The 20,550-nt window shown below is 51.2% G+C and overlaps 8 protein-coding genes across 8 annotated transcripts; 3 read left to right on the top strand and 5 right to left on the bottom strand.

The window, feature by feature from the left end:
- Positions 1 to 424: 424 nt before the first annotated feature.
- SMAC4_00033 (uncharacterized protein) lies at positions 425 to 1,892 on the top strand (the record flags this gene model as incomplete). Its single annotated transcript, XM_003351444.3, has 4 exons — positions 425 to 817; positions 886 to 1,296; positions 1,358 to 1,458; positions 1,517 to 1,892. Exons 1-4 carry the CDS (start codon positions 662 to 664, stop codon positions 1,890 to 1,892), a joined length of 1,044 nt encoding a protein of 347 aa, XP_003351492.2. The 5' UTR covers positions 425 to 661.
- Positions 1,893 to 3,118: 1,226 nt separating this feature from the next.
- On the top strand, positions 3,119 to 4,299 carry SMAC4_00032 (uncharacterized protein; the record flags this gene model as incomplete). Its single annotated transcript, XM_003351443.2, has 4 exons — positions 3,119 to 3,202; positions 3,280 to 3,675; positions 3,743 to 3,843; positions 3,909 to 4,299. The coding sequence occupies 4 exons, from the start codon at positions 3,119 to 3,121 to the stop codon at positions 4,297 to 4,299; spliced, it is 972 nt and encodes a 323-aa protein (XP_003351491.2).
- A 1,980-nt stretch (positions 4,300 to 6,279) lies between these two features.
- SMAC4_13824 (uncharacterized protein) lies at positions 6,280 to 7,452 on the top strand (the record flags this gene model as incomplete). The annotated part of the gene is made up of 4 exons (XM_066091641.1): positions 6,280 to 6,357; positions 6,432 to 6,854; positions 6,990 to 7,048; positions 7,131 to 7,452. 4 exons carry the CDS (start codon positions 6,280 to 6,282, stop codon positions 7,450 to 7,452), a joined length of 882 nt encoding a protein of 293 aa, XP_065947180.1.
- Positions 7,453 to 8,156: 704 nt separating this feature from the next.
- SMAC4_00031 (uncharacterized protein) lies at positions 8,157 to 8,938 on the bottom strand (the record flags this gene model as incomplete). The annotated part of the gene is made up of 3 exons (XM_003351442.1): positions 8,157 to 8,277; positions 8,351 to 8,520; positions 8,606 to 8,938. 3 exons carry the CDS (start codon positions 8,936 to 8,938, stop codon positions 8,157 to 8,159), a joined length of 624 nt encoding a protein of 207 aa, XP_003351490.1.
- Positions 8,939 to 9,194: 256 nt separating this feature from the next.
- On the bottom strand, positions 9,195 to 10,308 carry SMAC4_00030 (uncharacterized protein). Its single transcript, XM_003351441.2, has 2 exons — positions 9,851 to 10,308; positions 9,195 to 9,792 (listed from the first exon to the last, which is right to left on the bottom strand). Exons 1-2 carry the CDS (start codon positions 10,107 to 10,109, stop codon positions 9,404 to 9,406), a joined length of 648 nt encoding a protein of 215 aa, XP_003351489.1. The 5' UTR covers positions 10,110 to 10,308; the 3' UTR covers positions 9,195 to 9,403.
- A 204-nt stretch (positions 10,309 to 10,512) lies between these two features.
- SMAC4_00029 (uncharacterized protein) lies at positions 10,513 to 12,270 on the bottom strand. The gene is made up of 2 exons (XM_003351440.2): positions 11,875 to 12,270; positions 10,513 to 11,814 (listed from the first exon to the last, which is right to left on the bottom strand). The coding sequence occupies exons 1-2, from the start codon at positions 11,944 to 11,946 to the stop codon at positions 10,969 to 10,971; spliced, it is 918 nt and encodes a 305-aa protein (XP_003351488.1). The 5' UTR covers positions 11,947 to 12,270; the 3' UTR covers positions 10,513 to 10,968.
- A 12-nt stretch (positions 12,271 to 12,282) lies between these two features.
- SMAC4_00028 (uncharacterized protein) lies at positions 12,283 to 15,254 on the bottom strand. Its single transcript, XM_003351439.2, has 2 exons — positions 14,627 to 15,254; positions 12,283 to 14,521 (listed from the first exon to the last, which is right to left on the bottom strand). Exons 1-2 carry the CDS (start codon positions 14,906 to 14,908, stop codon positions 12,914 to 12,916), a joined length of 1,890 nt encoding a protein of 629 aa, XP_003351487.1. The 5' UTR covers positions 14,909 to 15,254; the 3' UTR covers positions 12,283 to 12,913.
- A 3,167-nt stretch (positions 15,255 to 18,421) lies between these two features.
- SMAC4_00027 (uncharacterized protein) lies at positions 18,422 to 20,461 on the bottom strand (the record flags this gene model as incomplete). The annotated part of the gene is made up of 1 exon (XM_003351438.2): positions 18,422 to 20,461. One exon carries the CDS (start codon positions 20,459 to 20,461, stop codon positions 18,422 to 18,424), a length of 2,040 nt encoding a protein of 679 aa, XP_003351486.2.
- Positions 20,462 to 20,550: the final 89 nt, after the last annotated feature.

Raw genomic sequence — 20,550 nt, forward strand, 5'->3', positions numbered from 1 at the left:
GGACTAGTGTAGTGTAAAGTCCATGTTTGTGTTAGGCCGGTCGGTCGGTTTGGCCAACATATCTATCAAGCGAGAAAAAATCGATCAGATTCGAGAGTTTTTTTTGCTGCTACATATAGCTCCATGCTTTTGCGACATAATGCTACGCTACAGGATTTCTTTGGGGTTGGTTTGAGCTAGAAAGCTTAGCTTGCAAGCCCAGAATGGCCTGGCCAACCACCCCCAAACTCCTAAATCAACGAAAGGGGCCATTGGCGATTAGCAAACACCACGGAGATCCCTGTACAGGGGCTGCGCACTGGACAGTGACAACCTCATGAGACTGTAGAAACATGATTCACGAGGTTCTGTATTGGGCGCCTCGTCTTTCCATCTCGGGTCGACATCGTCATTTGTAAGTGCAAACTCACAAAAGAGGATGACAGTCCATCGAAGCCGGGCAGCAATGGAAAGGAGGCCTGTCTTAGCTCTTTTGAGTCTGAATCTTATATAGATGACGGAACACTACCCGCTTAATCATCCTCAAAAACGTCAAGATAACCGACACAATCGACAAGTTCTCTCTTTCGGCATTTTCGCGCCAATCGGCCTCAGTTGCAGAATCCGGGGAAGCCCCTCTGTTGTACACCACTAGCTTTATACAACAAGGAGCCATAGGAACATGGTAAAGATGGCCAAAGACGCAACAGGAATACTATATGGGGGTATGATAACCTATCTGGTTGTATCTCTTGTCTTCATATGCCTCAGGTTCTACTCCAAGCGCATTGCGAAGGGGAAGTTCTATCTTGATGATTGGGTGCTCGTTCTCTCATTCGTAAGTCTCTTTTCAATCATTACCACCTTCCGAAGGCTGTGAAGTACGTACCTGACACATTCATGAAGATAATAGAGCTCATCTACACGGTCATAACCCTGTGGCAGATCAGGAATGGCCTCGGCGTGCCCATCGCGGACCTAATTGGCGATAACTTTACCAGTTTCATCCAAAAGATGATCACCCTCCTCAAATGGACCCCAATCATGGAGCTCTTCGGGGTCCTCGGCACCGCCGTATCCAAGCTTTCCTTCTGCATCACTCTCTTACGGCTCGTCGTCAAGAGATGGCAAAAGATCTCTGTTTGGTTCTTGATCACCACCTGCACCGCCACCACCATCGGTATCTCTGTCATCTCGTTTTTCCAGTGCAGCTACGACGTGATGCCGAATCCATTGCTGGGGAAGAACGGCTACTGTATCACGCAGGAGACCGTAAAAACATATAACATATTTTCATGCGCCTACCAAGCTTTCATGGTAAGTCAATTCCACCAATCTTCCCATCGTGGATCTCGACTGTAACATATTCTTCGCACAGGACTTGGCCTTGTCTGTGGTTCCCACCCTAGTAATATGGAAGTTGAACATGGAAGACCGCCGAAAGATCAGTATCATATCCGCCATGAGCTTGGGGTTCATGTGAGTTGGAGACCAGTTTCTTGACTCACAGAAACAATTGCTGACAATTGGCTCTCAGCGCTGGAGGTGTAGGTCTCGCCAAAACAGTCATGAACGCCACCCTCGGTTACACCGACACCTACAACCTCGCGACGGTGCTAGTCCTGGTTCAAGCCGAAATCACGGCCACGATCGGAGCCGCTTGCGTTCCTTTCTGTCGCCCGATCGTGCGTAAGATTAGGACCACCATGAAGGGGGAGAGCCATGATCCTGAGGCGGGATCTGAATTTGGACCTCGACCAGTGCCCCTACCCATGGATGTTTTGCAAGCCAGGCGGCAGAGTAAAGTACATGCTCGACTTGGAAGTGACGGAGACTTTTATACTCAGCAAACGACAAGTAAGGATGATGACTCGGTTGCCATTCTGGAGGTTGAGAGCGGGAGGCATCACTGATGGGTGTGCGTCGGGAAAGACGCGCGGCAAGTCGGTAGTAATGGAATTTGATTGAGCCCGAGGCAATAACAGCTCTGAAAATGGGTGGTTTCAGTCATTGTGGACATACTTTTGTTTACCGTGCACAGTAATTTGATGCGTGGGAATCTTCGGCATCGAGTGTCCTTGATGGTGTCCATGTTCGTCGTCGCGTTCGATCGGTTCAGCAGGTCGGCAGGCTTTGGTAAGTTGACATGTCGAGGAACAGAGCAGGACGGGAGAAGGCAGGAGACGGGAGGCGTTTTACCCACTATGCACCACGGTCAGAGGGCGCCGGAGCCTCATCGGCCCGGAAATTGACTCATCGCGTCATGCAGGCCGGTTCCGTCCCGAAGCCGCATGGCAAATTGACTTAAAAACCAAGAAGACTGAAAATGAGGTCAGAATCATTCTGCTTGCTGAGCTGATGCACTTCTCGAAGAATAATGGAGGAAAGGGATATCCGCAAGATGTACCAGAGTTCCGCGCATTCAGACAGACTGGAAGTCTCCGATGGTCAGTCCCGTCACGACTGCCAAATCCACTCTCGTATTGAACGCGACTTTCAAATGTTAGAGTAGAACGAGCTGACATCATGGAATTCTCTTGGCGCGGAAGCAAGGGCATACAGGGTAACTCGGAAACGCAACAATCGAGGATGGTGACTACCATTCACCATCTTCGAGATTCAAGGTAGGCATGTAATCATTCGGCAAGGGCAGGTCCGCAAGTTGCATCGCGACGCTCCCTGCTAATGATGAAACTATGGCGAGAAATTGACTCTCCATTAATTGTAGTGAGCTGAGGCGTGGGACGTCAACGGGACAATTCAGCGGTTTGTTTGCTTTTAGCCCGTTTGAGCCGACGTCAAGATATTCACAAACACGGGCCAAAGCATCAAGGGCATGCGTCGACGGAATCTTATGCATACGTAGAATACGATCCATGAACGCACTTAAAGTCTGGGAGAATGCTGAATTTCTAATGCATCGTACTCCTAATTTTTTTTGGCTTCGAGAATCAAGACAAGCTTTGTTCCTACTACTTCGGTGCACGGATCGCCAATCGTCACACTGAAAATTCCTCTCGACTCTCTCACGTCTGCATCAAACACAAGGCGTCAACCAGTCGTGAATTCAAGAAAGATGGGCAAAGATACTGCGGAGACAATTGTGGTTACCATTGTCCCCTTTCACGTCCTTGCCACGATGTTCATGTCCTTGCGGCTCTACTCAAAACGCCTTTCAAAAGCCAATTATTCTCCGGACGACTATGTTTTAATGGTTGCTTGGGTGAGTATTCTTCCAACGAGCAGGCCGGTCTCGGGGATGTCCTTGCGCCTTTAAAGCTAACAATGTAGAACTAAAAGGCTATAGCAACTATCTACAATGTCCTTGCCCTCTACATGGTCAGCTTCCACGGGTTGGGTTATACTGACGATTACATCAATGCCTTACCCCCAGAAGGAGCCCTGGCGCTGATGAAAAAAGCCGTCATCTTCGAAATCCCAATGTTGTTCACGGCCATCACCGCATGCTGGCTTTCCAAACTCTCCTTCTTTATCACTCTCCTTCGGATTGTCCAAAACAGGCCGCAGAAGATCGTGGTGTGGTTTGCGATGACCACGAGTTCCTTCTTCCTTCTTTCACTCTCCATCATCCAGCCTTTCGCCCAGTGCAATGACATTTATATCACGGAAAACTGCGTTCCTGCTTCAGTAGCCGTACCGTACGGCTCGGCTGCGTATGCTTACGCCGCTTTAATGGTGAGCTATCCGGACTGGACCCCTGCATCTTTCGTTCCTGCGCTAACCATCAGTGATCTTTCAACAGGACTTTCTCCTTTCCATGGTTCCCACATGGATTATATGGAAAATTCCAATACCGCGACATCAAAAGATTGCCATCATCTGTGCAATGAGCACAGGTTGCCTGTGAGTTTCAAATTCCAGGGCCACAATTCGTCAGTACTTGCTAATGCTTCTCCGATTCCTTCTAGCGCCGGTGTCGTGGCAATCTTCAAAGTCATCAAGAATTACGAGTGGCTTTCTCGGCTGAAAATGGACGTATGGGGCCTCGAAGTTGCTGGGTTGGCTGTTGCGCTGAATTCTGTCGAGGTCAGCTGCACAATCATTGGCGTCTCATTACCATTCATTCGACCATTGATACTGAGGCTCAAGGAGGGAAAAAAGATGTCCGAGGATGGGGAGAACGTGGCTATGGATGTGTTCCAAGATCCCAGTCAGCGGAGAGCGGTGAAATCATCGTGGTGCTGGAGTTCGAGCGGTGGGTCCAGCGGCTCGTACGACACTCAACACTCTATGTCCAGGAACGATGAGTCTGTTGCTATTCTGGATGTTGAAAGAGGCAAGCGACAGTCGGGTCGGTGATAAGTTGGCGGGACCCAAATCAAAGAAGTGCCGAAAGGGTGGAGCTCAGTACATTACAAGCACACTTTTCGTGTCCATTGGAACGGCGATCAAACCGAGTTAGGTGACGTGTGTGAGTTTTCCTCCACTTTCTTTGATGATGGTCATACCCCTAGTTGTGTTCTGTCGAGTTGGCCGGTTTGTGTAGGTTAACGCTCTCTAGCGCTGGTGTTGTAGCGATATTCAAAACCCTCAAGACCTATGAAGGGCGCGACTGGGGCTCGGATAGTATATATATCGTCTCAGCTGGGTTGTCTGTGACGTTGCATTGTGTTGATGTCAGCTGCATCTTAATCGGCGTTTCTCTCCCACACATTTGTGCGTTGGTCCTTAAGCTCACGGAGAGGAGGAAGAGGTCCGAGGAGGGCGGGACTATGGGTGTTTTACAGAGTAAAGCAAAAAGCACACTCGGCTTGGGAGTTCGAGCGATGCTTCGCGTACCGGCCAGTCCAATATCGATGGTACGGTTGCAATCCCGGAGGCTCAGAAAGTGATGCGAACCCAGAGTGTAGAGGCAACTACCAGCTCGTAATTCTCTCAGTCAAATTTTAACATGAATATCGCGTTCTGTGCTTTCGTCTCAGCGGGATAGATCTTGAGTTTTGGCCGGATTTCACGGCCAAAACCCCCCCTTCCCAAAAAAAAGAAAAATGGCAGATTATAGAGAATAAAGATGAAAAGAGCCGCTCTGGGCTTTATGGACGGTATACCGTATGCTTGGTGATATCGCTGGTGAGTGTATTCGATGACGGCGATGTCAACGCTGCGTTGCCTCTAGATCGTCGCCTGGAAAAGGTGTAGTAGAAGACGGGATGGGAGGCCAGGTAGTTGCCACACGGCAGGAATGTTCGGGTGAGTTACAGCGCTTTTAGCGATGTGGGGGACGGCCGGTATAGGGCTGCACCTCCCTGACGTGATAGCGCTTGCAGGCGGCAGGAGCAGGGCTGCGGGGAACGGGGACACCTTCCGGACAACACAAGAACGATGGAGTTACCAAAACTTGACAAATCCGGATCCTTTGAAACAGAATCCGGCGGAGGTTATCCTCTCGGAGGATTGCCACACCAAACCGAATTCCGTCGTGACGGATAAAATGTGCGATCAGGAGTCCCAAAATCCCGAATTCCCGGTCAGAGGCGGCGTCGGCCGGGCAGGTGCCCCCGGGGTCCACATCGGGATCCGGAAGCCGGACCGGGTACCGGGACGATTCGGACTTCCCACATTCTTCGAACTGAGTCGTCGTATGAATGACGAAAGAAAAACACGAAATTCAGGATGGGTTTATGCCAGGGTAGTGAACGTGACGGATCCGCGAGCGTGTAAAACGAGGTGGGTTTTGGTTGATTGCAGGGAAACAATCGAGCAAACCAGCAACGAGGAAAATGAGTTGTTTGGATTACAGATTGTGTAAGGCATCTTTGAGAAGCAGACTCAATCTTCTTGCCGATACAAAAGTGTTCATTGGAGAAGATGCTTACTTTTGTTTCAGAGTTTTGGGAGCCTGTGGCCGTTGAGAAACCGTTGAGTGATCATATCGAGAAGAATGGGACGTTACGTATTTTGCCACACGATTGCATCCCATCCACCAGGGCTTTGGTAACGGTATGTTCCTCATCATATCTCGACTCAGCAATTTGTCGGAAATCCGGGGTACCGGGGCCGAACCGGGAGCACGTGCAAACACTGGCAATTCGGTTTCACTGGAATGAGCGATCCGGAAATCTCACAATCAGGGTGTACTGGCTGTGGTATAAATAAGGTCGGTGGTTTTTCTACTTTGTATGTGGGCTGTCAGGTAGGCTCTATTCAATTCCCTTTCTTAATTTCTAAAGTGCGATGACCCTCTACTTACCCGACGCTTATCTGCCCAAAGCTGAGAAAACTTATGTTCCGCTGATGTTTGGCAGTATGATGCCCTTCCACATCATCGCGACACTATGCATGTGCCTTCGGTTCTATTCCAAGCGTGTTTCCAAAAACGCGTACTTTCTAGACGACTATGTTCTCATCCTTTCCTGGGTAAGTAGATTAATATATGTAGTGCCTACTCGCACTTGCCTTCATCCGAACAATCCAACACTAATTTATAATAGGGTGTGGCAACTATCTTCGTCTGTATAACACTTTGGATGACCCGCATAGGCCTTGGCTGCACCCTTACTCTGGGAAACAGATTATTTTCAAAGGGAGTTATCAACGAGCGTTTCAAATTTATCCCATTCCTCACGTTCGTTGCCATATCCGCCTGTTGGGTATCCAAGCTATCATTCTTCATTACCCCCCTTCGGCTTGTACCCGGACGGTGGCAGAAGGTCATACTTTGGTTGTTGATGACAACCAGTACAGTATCGCTTATTATACTGTCAATACTCATGTCATTTATAGAGTGCAACAAGGAACGAATATTCAGACTTACTCCCTCTGGCGACTTTATTCCTGTAGAGCTACCACATTGCATCGAGCCACAAATCGTCGAGGTACTTGGCATGTTTTCCAGCGTATACGCAACCGCCATGGTAAGAGCCATCTATTGACCCAGCTTTATGGTTATTAGTTCGCTTTGGTGTATTGGAACTGTCGCTGACGCTCATCTTCTGCTTTCAACTCAGGACTTCGTATTATCCCTAGTACCTTCCTTTGTTATGTGGAAGCTCAAAATGCCGCGCCATGAAAAGGCCACTATCATATGTGCAATGAGCACAGGTTGCTTGTAAGTACCAATCGTCGTATAGCTATGAAGTTTTGCCCGCCTGTAATGGGGATATCTTACTGTAGTACTTACAAGCTCTTAGTGCCGGAGGTGTCTCAATACTCAAGGTCATCAAAACCTACGAAGTTATTGATGCGAGCATAGAGTTTCCTCGATGGAGTGACCCCTGGGAGGGTGGGCTAGTCTGCGCATTGGCTTCTGTCGAAGTTAGCTGCACAATTATTGCGGCCTCCATACCCTTCTTTCGCCCTCTAATACGAAGGCTCATGGCCAAAGCAGAAGGTACTCCAGAAGAGCCCGTCGCCATGAGTGCCATAGCAAGCAGTTGCAGAGGACATGTTAGGCTTGAAAGAGCCAGCAACTCCTACAGAAAAAGACCGAGTAACGACAATTCAATTGCGTGAAACGTAGAAGACTGGCTTTGAAGAGTGATTTTTTGGCGACTGGAAAAGCGACGACGAAAGATTAGGCATGGAGAGAAAGAGAAACCAGGACAACTTGAATATCTAAAGAAGGAGTGCCGTTGAACGACTGGACGGGAAGCTCAGAAACTTGGCTGCCGGCGCCCCTGAAACCAAATTACAGCATGATAACATAAATGGCTCGAAGACGAATAAAAACCGTGCAAGGCACAGCTAAAGTACACAGGTCGGTACTTTGAAAATAAAAGTTGGAGGTGGGCTGCAACTTCCCAACGTAAAAGAAGTTTTGATGCAAGCACGAGTATGCAGAATATTTACGCGCGTCCGTCGCACCTGCCAGCCATGGTTCCGGATTGTGTGGCAGTCATGGCAAGTCCCGCTCGTGGCCAACCCTCACGCAACCACCCTCCAAAATTGTTTCGGACTGCGAGTCTCGATCGCTGTCTTCAACTCTTCCTCTCAATTTATTTTAGTATTTATCCTCCACTTCTCTTTGTCTACTAAGTTTTGACAGGCAGGTTGTGCTCGCCGGCCCCTTCTCCCATTCCTCCCGCTGACACGGCATTTCCTGATCACCTCGTTCACTTCCCAACGTGCGCTCAAACTCTTTCCTTCTCCGGGTCTAGTAACCACCTTCCACACGTTGTCCGCCTATATTCGACAATCACCCCCTTGGTGGTTACTTCTCAAGCCCTCCAGTCCCGCCTCCGCATGGGACACTCAGCGGGAACCGTCACCTCAGGCACGACAAAGTCCGTGCAAGACTCGTAAGTTTGTCCCTGTCCGAACCAATACCACTGGAGGACGCTGTTGTAAAACCACTGCAGTTAGCGACCAAGAAACAAAGCCAAATCTAGCAAGAAAAAAAGGAACAACATACCAAACACCAGCCTGGTTACACTTCCCCCCAAGGTTACCCGGGATCTTGACCTTGAAGTCGGTCTGATTCTTCGGAGGTGTTGCCGAAGCCGCGTAACCGCTTGGCCAAGCTAACAACGGCGCTCCGATAACTGAGTTGGTTGTCGTATCAACGACGCTGACATTTGCGAACTGCTCCATTGTTAACATCGTGGACACATCAGTCACTATTCCTCTTCAACTCCACCCAGCAAGATGTGATATCAGGACAACATACCCCAGCATGCGGAATCCTGATCCAAACTTTATAGTCCACTTCCTGACCGGCAGTGTAAGTCTGCACACCGGCCTTGTTATCCCCGAACTGATATCCCTTGCATAACCAGAGGTTGCAGTTCTTGGCGTTGTACTCGTCCTTGAGACCGCCCGGGTTGGCGCGAAGAAGAGCTTCCGGATAGCTGGTGTTGTCGGCCTTGTAGAAGTTGACCATCGTCTTGCCGCAGGCGGCGACCGTGGCATCGCCAGGAGAGCGAGTGGCCGGTGACTGGACTAGGCCATGGGCAGTGACACCGGAGAGGAGACCGAGGAAAGAGAGGATGGAGAGGTGCATCTTTCTGGTGTTGACTTGGTATTGAGGGTAGGTGAATGTTCTTCGAGCGCAGTGGCTTTCTTCAAGTCAACTACTTGTGAAAAGTTGGTCCTTAAGTACTAACACGCAGATGGGGCTCGCTTACATCACAAGGCATATCCAGGTGGTAGGAGCGGGATGACAGCTCCATTTGGTTTTGCCTAATAGCACTGATTTCTGGCATACACCCAATTATCATCGCAGCGCATATGATGGGTATCTACAAGGTAGTATGCGGACAGATCGTTTATTCCGCGCATGTATCTCTTGTTCGGCAAACGCTTCTCTTTCGTCTCTCTGTTTACCAAGCCCACTGACGTATGCCAAACCAAGATACAGATGTACACGAAACCTACATGCCGACACTGTGTTTGACAGTGGTTCACCTTCTAATCACCATCTCGACCTATCCATCGGATAGTTAATCTGGCCGAATACCATACTCGCCTACTTTGTCTCCGTCTTGGAAAGCTGCTCCACAGCACTCTCAAAGTTCGTAATCCTTCCGCTTGCCAAATCATGCGACCACTTGCCCCTGCTCTGATGGATGCTAAACCTACTTGCTACATCGGCTGGGTTTGTCGGCGGCGAAGCCGCCTGAGCATACGCAAACGGAACCGCGGTGCTCTTCGGGTCCAACTTGGTAATTCCCCAAGCACTGGCGCCCTTAGCAAGAGCGTTGAGCGTCCAGTGCGTTGCGTTGGCTCCGGACCCCGCGAGGACCTTGTAGCTGACGTCGGTAGACACTTGGGGGTAGGTGCGGGCCGAGGCCTTGCGGCTGGATGCGATGACGTTGGTTTGGTAAGGCCAGGCGACTAGAAGGGGGTTGTTGACCACTGTTTCTTGAGTTAGAAGTTTGTGCTTTCGGTAGAAAAGAAGGATGGAGTGACATACTGACGCCTCCCCATGCTAAACCCGCCCAGCCGACGGTCTTGGGAGCGACAATTTGCAGCAGGACATCAAAGTTTCCGGCGGTCGCATTCTCCGGGATAGCAAACCGATAGGCGATCTTCTCGGGACTGATATACTCGGAGTAGCAGATGCTGGTTGAGGCGTCGCAGTACTTGGCTGCGGCGTCTCGAGACTGAACTGGTTTGGCGAAGGCAGAGTTGCCTACGGCCAGAAGCGTGGCGGCGAGTTGGGAGAGATGCATGATTGCTGCTGTGGAATTTCACTTGCGCACAGTGATGAGGATGAAGATACTGTGAACACGAAGAGATGGTTTCGGACCGGGCGGACTTGGTGAGCTCTCCCCCGTTCTTATAGAGGAAGAACGACCGTGCCGTCCTGACCGGACATGGAATGCTCAATGTTTACCCGGTCCCGCTACCAATTTTGTTTGCCATCTGGAGTCTGGACTTCTGTATCTTGATGTTACCTTCTGTTGGTACGTTGCCAACGGCTGACAAACGTTCGTTGCAGGTGAGCATCTGGGATGCCTTAACCGATTTAACAATGCCGTTTGGCCATGAAATTAAAGGTCTGATGAATGACAAACACCGTCAGATTTCCTTGTCTCGTACTTCAAACCGGAAGAAAACAGTCTCAATTACAACATCGGAGATTATTGGCATGCGAGGAGGTTTTGATGATTGGTCTCGTGTTTGTTGCCAACCAGCTTGGCTCGTTACGAGCCAAAGACGTGAGAATGCGCAGTCCTCAGTCCCAAGTCCTTGCGGATGCCGGAATCGTCTGCCATACCCAACTCATTTATCTCAATCTTGGAGAAAGCTTATTACGCGGTCGTGCTATAGTCCGCTTGATTCCAACCAATGGATGACGGCCCGGACCTGTCGGCTAAAGTGCCCGGATATCAAGGTTCCATCCATCCCGTGTCCGCACCTTCGGACCTCCGGTCACCGTAAATTGTTCGGGAAGGTAAATGCGCCAATTGTTGCCTCTCGATTTCTAAGCGAACAATGCCTTCCAAGCCAGAAGTTACAACTCAAACAAAAAAAGTGTAGATTAGTATGGTTTGCTTCCTCTTCCCCGCTGTTTGAGCCCTTCCCATCTCATACCAACGGCTTCTCATCGTCAGACGCATCATCCCTCAAGGGCGGCGCCACCATCACATCTCCTCTCTTGATCTCAATGATCGATATGATTGGCAAAGCCATCATCAAGAGTCCCAACAAGCTTCCAAATCCCAACTGCTTCTCCCCTTCATCGCTCAGCTGAACATCGGGTTTCCCAAACGCCTGAGACAGCAAGAAAACCCTCACAGCAGCACCGATCGCAATCCCCATCATCAAAAGCATCCCAACCAGCTGCACAATCCTGTACCACTTCTGCCTCCTACTCTGCAAGTACCAAGTAGCCAGACCAAAAACCACCACGTTTCCCGCAATCGTCACGATAGTCCCCACGTAATCCAACCCGCCTGCCACTTTCTTGTCCTCCTCCAACCCAGTAGCACTATCCGCAGCCCAAATACATCCCACAGGCAACGTCCCCCGTGCATCCCACCCTTTCCTCTTCCCCTCCAGGACTATGACGCCGTAAACACAACTCAGCGCCAGATTCACAAACATCAACCCTTGTCTCATCCACCTCAACACCCAATCCCTTTTGAAATCTTGGACCAGTGCCAGCAGCGTGGCGTTGTGCGTCGCCATCGACAAGAGCGAAAGCATCCAGATGATGAAGAAGTGGTAGGGGATGATGTGCGAGGAGCGCGCCAGGCCAAGAGCTTGGAGCCCGATGCCGATGAGGATCTGTTGGTCGGAGTAGGAGGCTAGGAGTTTGCGGCGGATGGTGGATGGGCGGAAGTTGGAGTTGGGGAAGAGCGTGGATTGTAGGATTAAGGAGGCGGAGAGGAGGAGGGCGATGGTGGCGGTTAGGGAGGAGGAGATTAGCACCTGTGAGTGATGCAAGTTAGTATGTTTGGAGGAGAGAAAGCCGGGGGTGGAAGAACTTACACCGACGCCCGCGATGCCTGCATCACTGGGAGCTGAGGAGGGGATTACAGTGCAATTTGGCGGTGAAAACATTGCGGATTAGATTGTCGCGGTTGACATAACAAGCGCAAAAATTTTGACCAACTTCTGGTTTTAAGGTCCTTTGGCGGGCCGATCGGGATGAACAGCAGAAGAAAGAAGCCAAAACTAAGAAAGACCGTATATGAATGAAAATGCCGAATTAAACAAAATGGAAAACAAAGAACGTGAACAGTCTCGAGACAGTCAATAACAACGCCAAGAACAACAAAAAATTAAAGAAATGGAGGGAAGTTTGCATCCCTATCTACCCGCGACGAAGAGGGGACCAAACGCTTTAAACCTCATAGAACTTAATACCTTCGTGTAGTCCTTGTGTTCCTTTCCCCAGGAGGCATTTCTAAACAAGGAAACAGAAACGCATGAAGTTGATAAGTGACAGGGTGGTTGATGTGAAACAAGCGCGGTTACTCAGACGAGCGGGAGGTTATGCCAATGATTGGCTCACGGGTTAGTTGAAAAGGTCCCTGAAGGTCGGACGAACAGGGGACTCACAGGGGAGAGCGGGAGGCGGTGCCTTGCCGACGGGTCTGATTGATTGGAGAAAGGACGATGCTGGGAGAGACATTGGCGCTTATTGTCGAGTTGATGAAGTTCCTTGTTGTGGAAGATGAGGTGACGGGGACTGGATGGGATTATCCTCGACCTAGGAGGAGGTGGCGGGGCGTTTCGGTCAAATGGTTCGCTGGGCTGCATCGTGGCCTGCCGCTGCAAGACTGCCCTACAATGCCGGGGTAACGAATCTATGCAGACGGCAAACGCCAAAAGACACTCCGCGGCAAAATGTCAACGCATCGTTCGAATTTGCCAAATACCTCCCCATTGCCTGAGTGTTCAATCGCTCAATCATCTCGCAGATTTAATAGCTCTCAGAATGGAAAGAGAGTTGTTGAATTGTACGGGAGTGACCAGGGCAGTCGTACCCGATGCCCTGCCGCGGCGGACACAGATCCCCCAATTTTCAGCGCCCCATCGCATCTTCTAGCCTAACAAAACAGCGCCTCGGCTCCCTAGCAAACTTCTGCAGGCCTTCATACCCGCCTAACTCCTCCGGACATCTTCCTAACTTAAACCACCATACAATCATCACGAAATGAATCCTCAACGCCATCATCCCCAACCTCTTCCCATAACACCCTCTCGGTCCCAGTCCAAACGCCAACGTCGGTCCCGCGAGCGGATCGAATTCCTCGCTCCCCGTTTCTGGGTTAATCTTTAGCCACCGTTCCGGCTTAAACTCGCCCAAATCACCATCATCCCATCTCCCGCTCAACTTCTTCTTGCCCGATTCGGACCCCTCCTTTCTCGCCCCCGGACTGCGCGCCGCATCCTCAACCTCGACACTCGGCCGGACATACCCCGGCCCGTTCGCGACCAAAAACAGCTGCGTGCCCTTGGGTATCCACCTCCCCAAGATCTGCGTGTCCCTCAACGTCTCGCGAAGGAGAAAGTCGATGACGTTGCCCAGTCTCAGCACCTCCTCGATCACCGCGTCTAAATACTCACAGCACTTGTGCTGTGACTGCTGCAGGGCCACTATCTCGTCGTAGGTCGGCGCCCGCTTCTGAGCGAAAGCAGCAGGCATCGCAGCTTGCAGCTCCGAGCGCAAGCGATCTTGCACCGACGGGTGGTCGGAAAGGTATTTGACACCCCAGGCCATGGCCACGGCGGTGGTATCGTGGCCCGCGATGAGAAAGCCAACGAACTCGTCGGTGATGGCGCGGGAGTGGTAATTGGGCTGGCGACCTTCTTTGGCGGCGAGCTGGCGCTCGCGGAGGAGGACGGAGTGGATGGCGTTCTGGGGAAGGGAGCCCGTCATGTCTCCCTGGTTTGGGTCCTCTTTGGAGGTCATGAGGGTTAGGGATTCGTTAATCTTGGAAGTGATATAGGCCTCCTTCGTTGCGATGGCGTTCTTCAAAAAGGGAAACATCTTGACGATTGCGTATGTGGTTTTGGGAAAAGGAGAAAGTTGTGTGATCATCAAAGAGTCGGTCAGGGTGATTATGGACTTGAGGAACGAGGGAATGGGGGCGTCAGGAAAATTTATTGGGTCCTCGACATTCTTTGAATCCACGTTGCCTTTGGACAAGGGTGCCTGATGGATGGCCTCCAGCTGCGTCCATGTGCTGCTTTCGGATTCAGTAAGCCCAAGGAGCGAGCCAGCTATTGCATCGAGGGCGCTGTGACTGAGATCATGGATTGCAGAGAAGGGACGGCCTTGCGCCCGCTCACACTTGGCCTTCCAGAGTTGGATGAGAAGGTTCACGCAGCGGTATGCCTCAGGGCCGCTGACCCGGTTGATGAATGATGGGACCATAAGATGGTTGACGAGGTTGCGGTTTCTCTTGAAGCGTATGTCATCTGAGCGGAACTGGATGTGCTGCTCAGAGGTAAGACCACTGAGCAGCTCACCGATGAACAAACTTCGATCAATGTCCTTGCTACGCCGAAGTAGGAGGTCTTGCGTCTCGAATGGGTCTGTCACAACCACCCAGGGCTTTGCGAATGGGTGCACGAAAACTTGAATAATGGGGCTGTTATATTTTTCCGTCAGGGACCCCATCCACGACTGGACGTCGGAACAAGGTAAGTCAGCCAACATTTTCTTATAAGTCAGAGCAGTTTTGGTATGCACCGTGTTTCCAGCGGAAGACCTGAAGGGGAAGGGACTCACGAATAGCTCTTTCTTCTTTAGGATATATTCAACCATCTGAGGAAAATCACCAAGAGGACTCCAAGCAGAACTTTTGTTATACGGGATACTCGCAAGAGGCTTCGGAATGATGGCCCAATACGCAAGATATAGGAGCAGAAGTGCTCCGACCAGGAGACCTGTCCCAGTGGGGAGTTTGAGGGTAGTGAAGCCGACCGAGGTCACCGAATGCCACAAGATAACAGGGATGCTTGCGCCATAGTGCTTGATTGCGGCGAATTGCGTATTATTCCCCAGATCCATGATGTTTTGGGGTTGCTGTTGGCCGATAAATTAACTCGTTAAAGATTCTTTTGGTGCTGCTTGTGCGTCCGAGGAAAGCTCAACACTCAAGACTAACAGAATAGCAGTTAACGATAAATAAAAGGAAAAGGATCACGCCGTCTTATACTTGCGGGTTTGTGGGGTTCCTTTTGGTATCAAAGCAGGACTTTTGACGAGGACCCTGCCCACGGAATCACACCCCGACCCTCAATCGCCAAAGGATTCGCAAAACTATCCCGGCTCAGCAACATCACCGCGGCCTCCGTTGCAGTGTCAACTGGGTTGGATCATGCTATGCACTACCTGAAAACCTCTTCAAGCGAATAGGTTATCCGAGCGCTTGCTGGTACGCGGGTAAGAGAATCGGAATACCATCTTGCCGGGTTCATTGATGGAACGGTCGTATAAACCGCCGCATCCTATTTGCCGAACTAGCAAGGGGGCATTACGACCGGCGTCTCAGACGTGCCTGGATGTCTTTAGAAAGCTAAATACCGAGGCACAAAAGCTGTATTTAGGTACATTACAATCCAGCCCAGTCAGCAAGGTTTTGCTGGCGTTGTTACTTCAAACGGGCACTTTACTATTTCCAGTCGGTGAGTACGGGTCAGGTAGGATCGATTCGCTCGGCAGATCAACACCTTGAAATGGCGCTTGAGACGGTGCTAGGTACGCTACGTGTAGAAGTGGAGTACTGCCGAGGTGGTCGTCTCCGTCTGAGCGAGGGTGAGTTCTGGTTCGAAGTGTTATTCTCCACCTTCCGCCACTGAAAACTTGAAATAGTGTTGTACTACTAGCCTCCGAGGCCAATCAATTCCCCCTACCCTGTTCTTATTCCTTGCGAGACGGCCACCCATCAACCTAACCGACGAGTACGGACGGCAGGCCGATGCTTTATGAATATTATGTGTGATCCTTCTCAGCCGATTCATGTTTTATACGAGAAACCTGTCTTTCACAGCCGGGCATCATCATTTTTCCGTCGCCAACTAGGCCGCATAACAATCTAGCTCGTGAGAGTGTCCTGGTTCAGAGGTAGTTATCCGACGGTAAACATCAAACGGAAGTAGGATCACTACAGATGGGCGTTGTTTACCATTTCCTGCTCATTGTTGAATCTGGAAATTGTTGGATTGGAGAAATGATCTTGACATGATTAGGATTAACAGATTACACCCTCTTCTCGTTATGGACCACTTTTCCTATTATTCCAAGCGTCGCTGCCCGATTACATGCATGCCGATGTCATAACTTTCTTTCCAACTCGAGGATTGCAACTGAATCGTCGTCCTTCGGAGTTCTTCTGCCAGAATCGCCGGTGCCGTTATGCCTGGCATCTCCTCTGCAACCGAACGGTAGGGACCGCATGGCAATGGGATCTTCGGGAGTAGCTCTACCGTGGTCTTTGGTCATGAGTCTTTGTATCAAAGGCCGGAAGAAGGGTATGGAGGTGGCGATGATGGTGCAGCTGACTTCGACGGAGTTCAAGGTACACACTAGTCCACCCTTCCAAGGGTCTTTTTCGTAATGCTGACGCAGTATTCGCCGTCTTTTTCGAAAAGGAGGGCGTACGCTTTCACCACTTTAAGGATCGAGACGCCCCCGGCGCTGAGGAACCAAAAACCACGTTAGCAGGGACAAATTTATTCTAGATGGAATATTGGTTGTAGGGAAGGCATGACTGAGGACTCACAAGCATCCTGTGCTCATTGCACAAATGATAGCAATCTTTTCAATCCGCCTCATCTTCAAGTTCCAGATTACGAATGGAGGAACTAAGGAAAGCAAGAAATCCTAAAGGACGGGTAAGACGCGTGTTAGCGTGGCCACGCAAACTAGGAATAGATAATCGGCCAGCTTCGATGCTGGAATATTGATCCCTTTGCAAGAAAACTTACCATGGCAGTAGCATAGATACTCGCATACATCGAGAATCTCCTGGTTATGCGCGGATGGGCACAGCCTTTGTGCTCGTGATGGAGCTTCGATGGTTCAACGAGCTCCGCCACAACACTTCCACATTCAGAGAATGCTTGCATCTCCGAGAGGACTATAAGCGATGCCGTGCTTGTTGTCATCAAAAACCAGAGCATCACCCTTTGCCATCGCCGGGATACCAGGCGGATGAGGGTAATGAAGAATGACAATTTGGATACCCAGCATGCGGTTATGGCACTGAATGTCACGGCTGGCGCAAATCGGTACCTCTCTTCCCACGCTACCCTGATGTTGTCACCCATTTCTAGGCCGAGCCCGTACTTGGTCATCCAGAGAGTGATGAAAATGAAGGTGCCTGCTATGATCTGTCATGTGTTAGCATTATGAGAGCGGTAATGCTTGTACTCATTCTGAAAGTTCGTTCCTTAACCATGAGATAATGAGCACGTAGTCATCGATAAAATACTTGGCTCTGGATACACGCTTCGAATAGAATCGGAGGCACATGCAGAGAGTAGCCACGATGTGGAAGGCCAACATATTGCTAAACATCATTGGCACAAAAGACTTTACTGGGTGAGCCAGCTCCTCCACGCTGGGATACCTGTGCGGAACGTAGACAACCATTGTGTCGCACAGGATGGAAGGGGTTGTAAGGAAAGGACGAAGGGAAAACAACAATGTGCAACCCAACAGGCCTAACAGCAAGTGGACAAATCCCCATACTTTAACCTCATCATGAAAAGCATATTCCGATCCTCGGCTTCCTTCCATGTTCCGACGTCCGTCGATTTGCCCGGTTTTACGCTCTTCAGCAGGAACTAAGTCGCTGGTTACAATGAAGGGGGCATATCAACTGTACCTGCCGAGCTGCTACATGTTCCAGACTCACCAATTGCTGAATCGCTCATTCCAATCGTGAAACCGGCCTTGCCTGTGTTTGCTTGTCATGCCTGCGCCGGGTCGGTTCCGGTACCCGGGATTTTTGTACGAATCCATGAAACCGAGCCCAGGGAGCAAACCAGCCACGCGTGACCCCGGTTCATTATGATCACTCAACGGTTTTTCAGCACCACGAGCTCTTCATGGTCTGCAACTCAGTTAGCAACTCTCCGGAGGTATTCACAGCAATCGAAAAGCCGCTTCTAAGTCGAGAATTATAAGCAAATAGAAAACGTCAATACACTTACTCGATTCGTAAGGTAATCATGGCAAACCCATCTTCCAACATCGTCACCAGTTTGCTCGATTGTTTCCCAGCAATCGACAAGCCTCACCTCACCCGAAAGGGGCCCGGATTGCTAGAGCAACTACTATAGCGAGTCGATGTTTGCTTTACATCATCAGCCAGGCTCAATCAATTCTCGACGCATCTGCCCTGCCCAACAAGTGCACAGAACGCCTAGAATACCCTTCTTCAGCACTCGACGCCGCCTTCACGGTGGCCATCCGACCGACAATGCCAGATTCTCACTGAATTCATTCATTGACCTACACATCGACAATTCTTCATCTCCAAACATTCCATCATACATCACACCACACCTCTCCTTCTCAAATGAAATCCCTAACAGCCTCCCAAAAGCCCTCCGGGCTCTCACACATAGGCAAATGTCCCGCGTCCTTCACCACCTTCAACTCCGCTGCTCCCTTCTCTCCAAGCAGCCCCTTAAAACCATCCATAGCCTTCACCAGCGCGCCCTTACCATCCCCATCACCAACGACGAACAATCCCTCCACCTCTTTTACGTTCTTCATCTGCTCCTTCAAATCATACCGCCACAACGCCTGACAGGAATACCTGAATCCTTCCACATCATTACCAGCAACCATCTCCGTCATCCACTTTACTGTATCCTGCTTGTTCTCCACGGTGTAGGGGTGGAACCACCTCTCCACCGTCACCGGCGCGAGTTTTTGCGCAAGTCCGGTGTTGTCATCAGACTCAGCGATGGCGATCCGGTCTTTCCAGGCTTGCGTGTTGGCGTCTGATGAAGCGGCGTTGAAGTCGCAGGCTACGAACTTGCTGAGACGAGAGGGGTACTTGATGGCGAAGTTGAGGGTGGTGGCGCCGCCCATGGAGACGCCTACGAGGGTTTGGAGTTTTTCGATGCGGAGGGCGTCCAGCAACGAAACAAGGTCGGAAGCGAGGAGGTCGAGGGTTGCTGGCTGCGGGGGGTGGGGAACAGAGTGCCGGCCACGGGTGTCGTATCGCAGGATCTTCAGATCGGGACGGGCTTCCTTGAGCAACTTGACCAGGGGGTCCCACATGTGTAGAGAAGTAAGGAGCGAGTTGGAGAAGGCGATGACGGGCGCGGTGGGGGAGGGGTTTCCTTCAAGCTGGTAGGGGATCACCAGGCCGTCGTGGGGGGTGGTGATGTAGCTGGAGATAATCGGGCCCTCGGAGCCGGCGGTGGTGGTCAAGCGGGGAGCAACGGCGGAGAAAGCCTTGGATTGAGGCAAGCGGGAAAGGTGCTCCAAGTCGCGCGGGGCGGAGCCGAAGACGTAGAAAAGGGAGTAAGTCCTTCGGCCCTTGGTGGTGATGTACTTGTCGAAAACCTCGGTGCGCCAGGGGGTGTCCATAGAGGCCTTGTGCTCGGGGCCGCCGAGGCCGTTTTGGGGGGCATACTCGTGGAGGGTGATGATCTTGGTTTCGCCGGCGTTGGAACCCTCAATGGTAGAAGGGGTGCGCAAGACGCGGCTGCGCAGCCACCCGGGAATCTTGGACAGCATGGGGAGGTGTTCCTCCTCGTACCACTGGATGACCTTGTCGGCGGCGTCGGGCTCGTTGCTGAGGGAGACGTCGACAGCCACCAGGACGCGGCCCTCTGCTTCGGCGTCAGTGCACTGCTCGGCCGGCTTGAAGGACGGGGCTTCCTGGGTCCAGATGAGGTCGTAGAAGAAGCGGTCCACCTTGACTTGGCCGATGGTCTCGGCCTCACGGGGGGACCGGTTGGCGCGCAGCTCGAGGTAGGTGGGCGTCTCGAGATGGGCCATGTCGGTCACATCGTAGGCGGCCAGGAAGTGCGGCTGCTTGCCGTCGGTGGCCTGGTAGCGCAGGCCGTTGGAGAAGATCTGGGGAATACGCAGACGGGTCGGGCCGTGCTCGTTGTTGTACCATTCGTGGAACTGGTCCAGTGAGAGGCCCTCCTGGGGCTGCATCGTCACGTAGAGCATGCCTTGTCCGTTCTTTGCTGCCGCCATTGTTGCTGCTGTTCTTGAGAGACACCGGACTTGATGATGACGATGAAAGTCAAAAGAGTAAGCAGTACCTGTGAAAGATGAAATCCGTGGGTTTTGTTTCTTGACGAGGCCGACGTCCTGATGATGGCCAAGTCGTTCTTGGTGGAGTAGTCGGCTAAGACCCGATGTCAACTCCCGCTGTGGGCCTTGTAAGTCGGGGGCGCTGAGGAAGCTGTGCTTGGTGATGCTTTGTGTAGACTGGAATCTCTGCGATGCGATGCGGTGAGATGGGAAAAGATCACTCAGTCGTCTTGTGAGGGTATTTGTCGTTGTGATATAAGAGACATCATATAATCTATATCTCATCAAAAAGCGCAATGAGGGCGATCGCCCAGATCGAGTTGCCATCATCGGAGTGACGTCGGAGTGTATGGGTGCAACCGCCCACCATCTCCGGGCATGCGGTTCGGCTCTTGGTCTGGCTGGCGGCAAAGCATTTT

The sequence above is a fragment of the Sordaria macrospora genome, chromosome 5 (assembly GCF_033870435.1).
Source record: "Sordaria macrospora chromosome 5, complete sequence".
NCBI lineage: Eukaryota > Fungi > Ascomycota > Sordariomycetes > Sordariales > Sordariaceae > Sordaria > Sordaria macrospora.

Bases quoted from the DNA above. Each gene is read 5' to 3' on its own strand.
- SMAC4_00030 (XM_003351441.2), bottom strand. From the start codon at position 10,109: ATGCATCTCTCCCAACTCGCCGCCACGCTTCTGGCCGTAGGCAACTCT. The intron at 9,793-9,850 runs GTATGTCACTCC...CTCAAGAAACAG, and splicing joins TTTAGCATGGGGAGGCGTCA to TGGTCAACAACCCCCTTCTA.
- SMAC4_00029 (XM_003351440.2), bottom strand. From the start codon at position 11,946: ATGTTTTCACCGCCAAATTGCACTGTAATCCCCTCCTCAGCTCCCAGT. The intron at 11,815-11,874 runs GTAAGTTCTTCC...CATCACTCACAG, and splicing joins CAGGCATCGCGGGCGTCGGT to GTGCTAATCTCCTCCTCCCT.
- SMAC4_00028 (XM_003351439.2), bottom strand. From the start codon at position 14,908: ATGGATCTGGGGAATAATACGCAATTCGCCGCAATCAAGCACTATGGC. The intron at 14,522-14,626 runs GTGAGTCCCTTC...TCCGACGTCCAG, and splicing joins TAAAGAAGAAAGAGCTATTC to TCGTGGATGGGGTCCCTGAC.